The 10463-nt window shown below is 48.8% G+C and overlaps 1 protein-coding gene across 5 annotated transcripts in view; it reads right to left on the minus strand.

Annotated features, from left to right (window-relative positions):
- glipr2 (GLI pathogenesis-related 2) overlaps nt 1-10463 on the minus strand; it is a 97706-nt gene that overhangs the window by 36631 nt on the left and 50612 nt on the right. For all 5 annotated transcript variants that reach the window (XM_078550419.1, XM_078550424.1, XM_078550423.1 and 2 more), the window contains one exon: nt 4999-5076. In XM_078550419.1, the coding sequence (XP_078406545.1) occupies nt 4999-5076 (78 nt within the window). The remainder of the gene's footprint in view (nt 1-4998; nt 5077-10463) is intronic.

The raw sequence follows: 10463 nt of genomic DNA on the forward strand, positions 1-10463 counted from the left end.
CACAGAGATCTCACACCTCAAGGGACAACACCACTAACTCTCACATCACCCCCACATCTCCATCGGGCTCATATCCTCTGCAGCTCGTGTCTTCATCCCGTCCATGTCTCCACTCACCACACAAGCATTCCACGCAGTGTCATGTGTCCTGCTCACACTCTCTCCATCTGTTTTCATGCAGGAGAAGCTGGCTCAAAGCAGCAGGGAGAGATCCCAGACCAGGCATGGAGTGGCCCATGTTAGGCCCCTCACTCACTTTGAGGAGCATGCCATCGCACTGACTGGTGAGGATGTGGACCGTGCCTGCGGTGACAGTGAGGTTGGTGGCGAACACCCTTGTAAAGATCCTGCACCACATCATCCCTCTCTCCTGCTTTTGACTCTGCTGCCATGTACTAATTATCTCTACTTTGGTTCACAGGGAGCTCTGCCAAGCGACTGAGACCCTCAGCCAGCCAGTCCCTCAGCTCCATCCACATCCTCACCTCCAGCCAAGAGGACACCTTCTCCATTGAAGAGCTGGAAATAAGCAGCCTGGAAGATCTGTCACTGTGCTTACGCACACCCTCCACCAGCGCAGGGACACACACCTTGGTGGGCCTTAGATCTAGAGCAGGCTCGGGTTCACAGTCTGGTGGTCACCACACGGACACGTGTTCACAGCAGGAGGAGGCAGGATCAGCCGAGCTCCCTGGCACATGGAGGACTGCTGGGCAAGAGGCATCTGTGAGGTCTGAGTCAGATGCCGAGCCTCTGGATTCGACTTTCCAACTCATTGTTGAGTGCCAGCAGAAGGCGGAGCTGTTGGAAGCCTTGAACAGAGAGGCATGAGAGTCGGAGGAGTGCGTCTGCCCGGTCTCTGATGAAGTGGTGGCCACATGTGTGCGTATGGAGGATGGTGGGCGCCATCAAGACCCTCATCCAGCAGAATGTGGAGGTGTGTGCACACCTGCACTCCATCGCGGTAGCCATGGGTGAGTTCCTGCAGTGGTGACATGAGAGGGAAACGGGCACTTCGACGTCCCCCTAGGTGCTTCTTTCTCTTAAGGAGTCAGGTCAGGGCCCTCGGACACCCAAAGAGAGGAGGAGCGGCAGCTGGACACCCCTGGGTCATCCACTCAGGATCTGAGGCTGTCCTCTCCCTCTGAGTCCCCTTTGCCTGTGATCCCACTCAACCTCATCCTCTGTCACCGCAGAGGGAGCAGCTGGCCCACAGGAGGACAGCCAAAGCAAGCCAGGGCCCCCAAGGCCTCAGCTCATCAGAGGACACATGCCGAAGGCATAAGAGGCAACAGGGTCAACCATTGCACAGGCTGTCTCCACCCCTGCTGCAGATGTGAGGGCAGCACCTACAAGTCTAAGGCATTCAAAAGTTAAGAAATTCTGATCACAGTTGGTTGAACACATTGTGTCACATTATAATCTGGAAATATTTTCACTTTTGCTGAATAATGTGTAATGGTGTCTTTCAGCTTCATTGACAGGCTTCGCGAGTCCTCCCACCGCATCTCCCCGCCTCTACCAGCAGTTCAGCTGCGCACAGCCGGCCCATGAGTGATTCTGGAGGGAGAAGTGTGTGTGGGGCAGGGTCTTTCGGAGCCTCGTGCAAACACTCTCCGACATATCTGAATCCTTCCTCCATCACACTCATCTCAATGTCCTGAGCATTTTGAATGCTGCCTGCTAAGGTTCGCCTTCTGTTGTCTATCTGAGCTGAGCTGCATCTCGCCCACCCACTGATCATACTCCCATGCAGAACCTGATCTCGCCCACCATAACTCTCATTTCACTTTCGATTTAGTCTGCATGATAGTGCTACAGTTTTTCTTTCGCTCCCCCGTCCTTTCCCCTCCCCCATTCATCCATTTCCTTTCCCCCATCACAGTCTGCCCCCCTGGCATCACCTTCCATCTCCCCTCCATGACCTACCAGCCTTAACAGTTTTCTTTCGGGGATGTCCAGGTGAATGTGCACGTTCCCTTCCTTCCCAAAAGTTCCACCCGCATCCACATTCACCTCCCCAACACCCTCTTTCCCACCCCCAGGGTCTGTGTCTGCCTCTGAGTCCCCACCAACCACCCTCACCATCCCTTCTATCGATTCCGTCAAGCTCTCACCCTCGGCCATTCTTATCTTTCCCTCGTACCACGCCCATCCTCAGTTTGCTCCCCAGGAGGCAGTCATGGACTCATCAGTGCCCTCCCTTGCACGTTCACCTGGACATTCCTCCCCTTGGAACTCCATCCCCCCTTGGAACTCTTTCCCCTCCACCAGAACTCTATGCCTTAGTCCTCCCTGCCCCCCCAGACTCTCCCCCAAAACCCCTCCCCCCGCTGGACTCCCCCATCTTCCCTTAGTCCTTCCCCTTCCTGACTCCTTCAGACACCCTTACTTCTTCCGCTGCCCTTACTCTTTCCCCTCTCCGGCCTCCTTCCTCCACCCTTACTTCTTTCCCTCTCCGCACTCCCTCCCCACCGGACTCCTTCCTTCCCCTGGACTCTTGCCCCCCCTTCGAACTCCTTCCCTTACACCTACCTCCCCAGTTGCTGTCTTTTCACCTGTTACTCTCTCCTCCCCCCGCCCCCGTAGTCCCTCCCCTCTGACACCTTTGTTCCCCCCCTCTCAACCTCACCCTGTCGACATCTTCGTTCCCCCCTCCCTACCTCATCTCCCCTGACACCTTCATTTTCCCCCACCCCTACCTCACCCCTCCCGAAACCGCTTCCTCTCTTAGTTGATCCTAGACCTTCCTCTTCCACCCCCTGGTATATCTTCCTCTCTCAAACACAGCTGGACCTTCCTCTCCACCCCTTCGTCCCTCATCCGTTGTGAGCAGACCCTCAACGGTGACTTTTCACCTTTTGTGAGCTGCTTCGCAGCAGAGCCATATCCATGAGAATCCACCCAGAATGCCATGGACAGACTCCAGCATCTTCTGGTCCTCAGATGTCCGCGATGTGAGCAAGGCCCCGGCGGTAAGTCCCGACTTCTGCACGTCACACTTGTCAAGACGTGTTCTGCACCGGCGTGTTTTCCCACTGACGTGGGCGGATGATCCAGCTGGCAGGGATGATTCCGGTGGGTTGGCCTTATCATGATATGCAGATGTATTACAATGAAGTTCCTGATGTCTGAGGCGGGAAACATGGCCCGCCATCGACTGGCTGAGTGGATGATTGCAAACTGGTTTTACGATGTTGTGAAACTGATTTTTGGCCTTCTCGCCATATTGTCTGCTCACACCGACAAACACGCTCGACGCCATTTCCACCCACTGCCTCATCCAAAATTGTGCCTGGGCTTTGCTGTTGGCAGCAGCTCAACCCCTGGGTGTGATTAGAGGGAGGGTTGAGTTAGAGGGTGCTTTACAATGTGCATGTTAGGAAGAACAAGTTGAAATAAAGAAGTTAGCTTCACAAAGTGATTATTGGTTCCCTCTTCGCTCCACCTTGTTGCACCTCTCAATCTTTCCTTTGGCCTCACTTTCTTTTTTATAATAAAATGTAGCCATGGTCAAGAAAATGAAACATTACTTGTGTGTGAGTGATCTGTTACCATGGTAACATGCTGGCTTGGTTAAGCACTTGTCCAGAAGATCACCAGCACTGGGGATCATTGCAGATCAGTGGGGTCATGAGTGATGGGTGAATAGAGTTTGGTGAAGGGCAGGATATAGATATCAGAGTTTTGGATGATCAGAATTTTACAAAGAATGAAAGGTGAGAGGCTGGTCATGTAGACATTGGAGTAGTCAAGTGTGGAGATGACAAAAACATGGATAAGAGTTTCATTAGTTGATGGGCTGAGGCATGATATGAAAGTCACCTGATAGCGTCATACTTAGGTAAGCTTTGTGATGGAGAGATTATTGAATAGGAAGCTCAGCTTAGGGTCAAATAGGATGGCGAGGTTGCAATTGGTCTGGTTCGGTCTCAGCAGGTGGCCAGGAGGATTGGCAAGAGGGCCAATAGTGATAGATTTGCTAGAGGAATTTAGTTGCAGGAAATTGCAGCATATCCAGGGCTGGATATCAGACAATCACAGAGACAGAGGAGAAGTAGATCTAGATATTTTCAGTATACATGTGGAAATTGACTCCATGTGTGGTTAGTGTCCCCAAGGGGTAATGGAAATGTGGAAAGGGAGGGCAGGCCAAGGATTAACCCCTGGGGAAATCTGTGGCTAATGTTGTGGGGACAGAAATTGAAGCTAATTTTGGAATTGCTCTGGCTATGACTGAAGAAGTGAGACTTGAGCCGAGTGAGGGCAGTCTCATTGAGCTGGACAGCAGGGGAGAGGTGTGGGAGGCAGGTGTGGTTGATTGAGTCAAAGGCTGGAGAGAGGCCAAGAAGGACAAACAGAGGTAATCCATCACAGTCACCACTCAGAAACATTTAAACGCTTGTCAAAACAAAGGACATTCTTGTATAATATCAATAAATGGATAGCCCAGAGTATGATGTTTCATCAATGAGATCAATAGAGGGAATCATCAGCTAAAAACAGTCAAAAAACCAAATAACCCACTAACAGAAAATAAGAAATTCTCCAACCAATCCCATCCCAGTTCTATCTCATTTCCATCCAACGAACCTGATGGACCAATGCAAGTGGAGTGCTGGGTTTACTAAAGTGACTCTCCAAATCTCCACAACATTGGGATTCCTCAGATTGCTGTACAATTTCTATCTTCCTCATTGAGATAAGTTCCATTATTTCAATTGTTGGAGCCCTCACTCAGACTATCTTTCCAAGCTTGCAATCGCTTCCCACACTGATGAAATCATATACGTAACTGGATTGAGCCATTGGGAGAGGCAGCTGGCACTCAGTTTAATGTCTTATCCAAAAGACAGCACCAACATTACACCATCCCCTTGAAGTGTGGCAAATACGATGACATAGTCGATCTTTTAAATCCTTATGCAATGTGTTTTATTCATGGTCCCAGAGTGACTGACCGATCATCGCATACCACTGGGCCAATCAGAAGCTTACCACAATTCTTCTGAAATTCGGGAGAGGAGAAATCATAATTTTCAATTTCATTGTACCAAGAATCAACGACTTCCTTTCCTGTAAACAAGAGAGAATAATTTAGTAATTGAATTAAATCCATTGCCATGTAAATAGAGTTTGACTGATATATCATTGCAAGTAACCTTGTTTTAGAAACATCATAATTAAACTCCAATAACCATAAACCCCCATATAACAATACACTATTATGCTAAATCCATTGTAATAAACCATGTTATGAAAAATTGCTGTTGTAACACACTCCTGGTATAGATTCATTTTAATTAACCCCTGTTATAATAAGCTTCTATTATAATAAACACAACTTTGACAAACCCGTTCCAAATAATCGTTTGGTCGTCCAGAACTTGAGTATTACTGAAAAAAGAGACATGTCAAAGCTTTTCGTCTTACACTCATCAGGACACTTTGCAAGAATACCAAGATAAGGGGAAAACAACAATTTATACTGTATGTGAAGAGAGCGCTGATTGGTTGGCAAGTGGACTCTGATTGATAGAGGCATTGCCATGGAGAATGCACCAGTGATGGTGACTGACAGTTAACTGCCAAGCATTGTTTGAAATTTAAACCAGGCAGCTTGACACTGATTGGTCAAGGCATTGCCCTGAGGAACAAGTCTGCGAATGGCTGTCACTTATTTTGTTTAGCTGAAATAGGCACAAATTTGTACATGTTCTTTCTGTCTGCAAAGAACAGGGCCCTGTGTATTAATATGTGTAGCTTCCAGTACATGCAAATGCACCACACTGTGAGCCCGACTGACAATCTTAAATTGGTTGTCAGCGTAATTCTTAACACACTGAGGATTATTTAGCAAATCTTGTCCAATCGTGGAATCACATCTAATGTTGGACACTGTGTTTTGAGTTTTGTAAGCACGGGCTGGTTGGGTATGGTCTGTACCTTGCCCGTTGTGAACAGTGGCTGGGACATGCTGTTTGATATGATTGCCAGTCTTTGGGACCTACATACCTAACATTACACTGGCACTGAAATTCATATACTACATTATTCATTTGTGCAATAGGCAGAAAGGTTTCTTGATGGCAGCAACCTGTTAGTGGTGAATACCACTCATGTTGCTACTACATAGTAGCAATGTGGTTGACTCTTAAATGCCCTCTGAAATGGCCTCGCAAGCTACTTAGTTGCATCAAACCGCTACAAAGTCTCAAAAAAGGAATGAAACCGGATGGACTACCTGGCATCGACCTAGGCACTGGAAACAACAGTGGCAAACTCAGCCCTGTCGACCCTGCAAACTCCTCCTTATTAACATCTGGGGGCTCGTGCCAAAATTGAGAGAGCTATCTCACAGACTAGTCAGTCAAGCAACAGCCTGACATAGTCAACCTCATGGAATCATATCTTACAGATAATGTCCCAGACACTACCATCACCATCCCTAGTCATGTCCTGTCCCACCGGCAGGACAGACCCAGCAGAGGTGCCGGTACAGTGGTATACAGTTTGGAGGGAGTTGCCCTGGGAATCCTCAAAATTGACTCCGGACCCCATGAAGTCTCATGGAATCAGGTCAAACATGGGCAAGGAAACCTCCTGCTGATTACCACATACCACCCTCCCTCAGCTGATGAATCAGTGCTCCTCCATGTTGAACACCACTTGGAGGAAGCACTGAGGGTGGCAAGAGCACTGAATGTACTCTATGTGGGAGACTTCAATATCTATCACCAAGAGTGGCTCGGTAGCACCACTGCTGACCGAGCTGGCCGAGTCCTAAAGGACATAGTTGCTAGACTGGGTCTGTGGCAGGTGGTGAGGGAACCAACAAGAGGGAAAAACATACTTGACCTCATCCTCAGCAACCTGTTTGCCGCAGATGCATCTGTCCATGACAGTATCGATAGGAGTGACCACCGCACAGTCATTGTGGAGACGAGGTCCTGCCTTCACATTGAGGATATCCTTCATCATGTTGTGTGGCACTACCACCGTGCTAAATGGGATAGATTTCTAACAGATCTAGCAACTCAAGATGGGCATCCATGAGGCACTGTGGGCATCAACAGCAGCAGAATTATACTCAAACATAATCTGTAATCTCATGGCCTGGCATATCCCCCACTCTACCATTACCATCAAGCCAGGGGATCAACCCTGGTTTAATGAAGAATGCAGGAGGGCATGCCAGGAGCAGCACCAGGCATACCTAAAAATGAGGCGTCAACCTGGTGAAGCTATAACACAGAACTACCTGCGTGCCAAACAGCATAAACAGCAAGTGGTAGACAGATAAAAACAAAATACTGCAGATGCTGGAAATCAAAACAAAAACAGAAAATGCCAGAAAAACTCAGCAGGTTTGACAGCATCTGTGGAGAGAGAAACAGAGTTAACGTTTCGAGTCCGTATGACCCCTCGTCAGAGCTAAAGAGAAATAGAAATGTGATGGAATTTATACTGCTTAAAGGGGGTGGAGAAGGTGAAGCTGGATGGGGGCAAAGGAGAGATTGACAAAGAAGGCATGAACAAAAGGACAAAGGGAGTGTTAATGGTAGTGGTAAGGGCCTCAAAAAGGTGCTGTTAGTGACATAAAGGTAAGAAAGCAGAATGTGATAATAGCAGAGCAAGGTAAGCATTGTGTGAAAGAACAACATGGAACAAGTAACAGATGGCCCTTTTGGGTGTGGGGCGGGAGGGGGGGAAAAGGATAGAAAGTGGGATAAAGAAGGGCAGATAAAAAAGGGGATACAACAATGAATAAAAAATAAGTAGATATAAAATAACAATAAATCTTGAAAAAAAGGATTAAAAAAGGGGTGAAGATAGAGGGGAGAGTTCATGTTCTGAAGTTGTTGAACTCGATGTTAAATCTGGAAGGCTATAAAGTGCCGAGTTGGAAGATGAGGTGCTGTTCCTCCTGTTTGCGTTGGGCTTCACTGGAACATTGCAGCAGGCCAAGGATGAACATATGGGCATGAGAGCAGGCTGGTGTTGAAATGGAAAACAACAGGAAGGTCTGGGTCATGTTTGTGGACAGACTGAAGGTGTTCCACAAAGTGGTCACCCAGTCTGCGTTTGGTCTCCTCAGTGTAGAGGAGACCGCATTAGGAATAGCGAATGTAGTAGACCAAATTGAAGGAGGTGCAAGTGAAGTGCTGCTTTCATCTGAAATAAGTGTTTGGGCCCTTGGACGGTTGGAAGGGAGGAGGTAAAGGTGTTGCACCTTCTGCGATTGCATGGGAAAGTGCCGTAGGAAGGGGATGAGATATTTGGGGGATGGAGGAGTGGACCAGGGTGTCTGGAGGGAAAGGCCCTACGGAATGCTGATGGGGGGGTGGTGAGGGGAAGATGTGTTTGGTGGTGGCACATGCTGGAGTTGGCAGAAATGGCGGAGGATGATCCTTTGAATGCAGAGGCTGGTGGGGTGAAAAGTGAGGACAAGGAGGACTGGTTCTGGGAGGGAGAGGAAGGAGTGTGAGGGCAGAGGGGCAGGAGATGGGATGGACATGGTTGAGGGCCCTGTCAACCACACCTCACCTCGGTTAAGGAAGAAGGAAGACATGTCAGAAGCGCCGTTTTGGAAAGTGGCATCATTGGAACAGATGTGACGGAGGCGAAGGAACTGAGAAAATGGGATGGAGTCCTTACAGGAAGCCGGGTGTGAGGAGCTGCAGTGGAGGTAGCTGTGGTAGTCGGTGGGCTTGCAATGAATACTGGTGGACAGTCTATCAACAGAAATTGAGACAGAGAGGTCAGGGAAGGGAAGGGAAGTGTCAGAGATGGACCATGTGAAGGAGATTGAGGGGTGGAAACTGGAAGAAAAATTGAGAAATTTTTCCAGGTCCAACACTTGTGTTGAAATGATAGACAGAGCTAAGCGATCCCACAGCCAACGGATCAGGTCTGAGCTCTGCAGTCCTGCCACATCCAGTCGTGAATGGTGGTGGACAATTAAACAACTCACTGGAGGAGGAGGAGGCTCCACAAATAATCCCATCCTCAATGATGGGGGAGCCCAGCACATCAGTGCAAAAGATAAGGCTGAAGCATTTGCTACAATCTTCAGCCAGAAGTGCTGAGTGGATTGTGCATCTCGACCTCCTCCGGAGGACCCCAGCATCACAGATGCCAGTCTTCAGCCAATTCGATTCACTCCACGTGATAACAAGAAATGGCTGAAGGCACTGGATACTGCAAAAGCTTGGGGCCCTGACAATATTCCGGCAATAGTACTGAAAACCTGTGCTCCAGAACTTGCCACGTCCCTAGACAAGCTGCTCAAGTACAGGTACAACACTGGCATCTACCCGGCTAGGTGCAAAGTTGCCCAGGTTTGTCCTTTACACAAAAAGCAGGACAAATCCAACCTGTCCAATTACCGCCCCATCAGTCTACTCTCGATCATCAGTAAAGTGATGGAAGGGGTAATCAACAGTGCTTTCAAGCGGCACTTGCTTATCAATAACTTGCTCACCGAGGCCCAGTTTGGGTTCTGCCAGGGCCACTCAGCTCCTGACTTCATTACAGCCTTGGTTCAAACATGGACAAAAGAGCTGAACTCCAGAGGTGAGGTGAGAGTGACTGCCCTTGACGTCAAGGCAGCATTTGACCGAGTGTGGCATCAAGGAGCCCTAGCAAAACTGGAGTCAATGGGAATCAGGGCAAAAACTCTCCAGTGGTTGGAGTCATACCTAGCACAAAGGAAGATGGTTGTGGTTGTTGGAGGACAGTCGTCTCAGCTACAGGACATCACTGCAGGAATTCCTCAGGGTAGTGTCCTCGGCCCAATCATCTTCAGCTGCTTCATCAATGACCTTCCTTCCATCATAAGGTCAGAAGTGGGGATGTTCGCTGATGATTGCACAATGTCCAGCACCATTCGTGACTCCTCAGATACTGAAGCAGTCCATGAACAAAAGCAGCAAGACCTGGACAATATCCAGGCTTGGGCTGACAAGTGGCAACTAACATTTGCACTACACAAGTGCCAGGCAATGGCCATTTCTAACAAGAGAGAATCTAACCATCACCCCTTGACATTTAATGGCATTACCATCACTGAATCCCCCACTATCAACATCCCGGGGGTTACCATGGACCAGAAACTGCACTGGACTAGCCACATAACTACTGTGGCTACAAGAGCAAGTCAGAGGCTAGGAATCCTACAATGAGTAACTCACTTCCTGACTCCCAATGCCTGTCCACCATCAACAAGGCACTTGCTTAGATGAGTGCAGCTCCCACAACACTTAAGAAGCTTGACACCCTCCAGGACAAAGCAGCCCGCTTGATTGGCACCACATCCACAAACATTCACTCCCTCCACCACTGACGCACAGTAGCAGCAGTGTGTACCGCCTACAAGATGCACTGCAGGAATTCACCAAGGCTCCTTAGACAGCACCTTCCAAACCCACGAGCACTACCATCTCGAAGGACAAGGGCAAGGG

The sequence above is a fragment of the Cetorhinus maximus genome, chromosome 10, assembly GCF_964194155.1.
Source record: "Cetorhinus maximus chromosome 10, sCetMax3.hap1.1, whole genome shotgun sequence".
Lineage (NCBI taxonomy): Eukaryota > Metazoa > Chordata > Chondrichthyes > Lamniformes > Cetorhinidae > Cetorhinus > Cetorhinus maximus.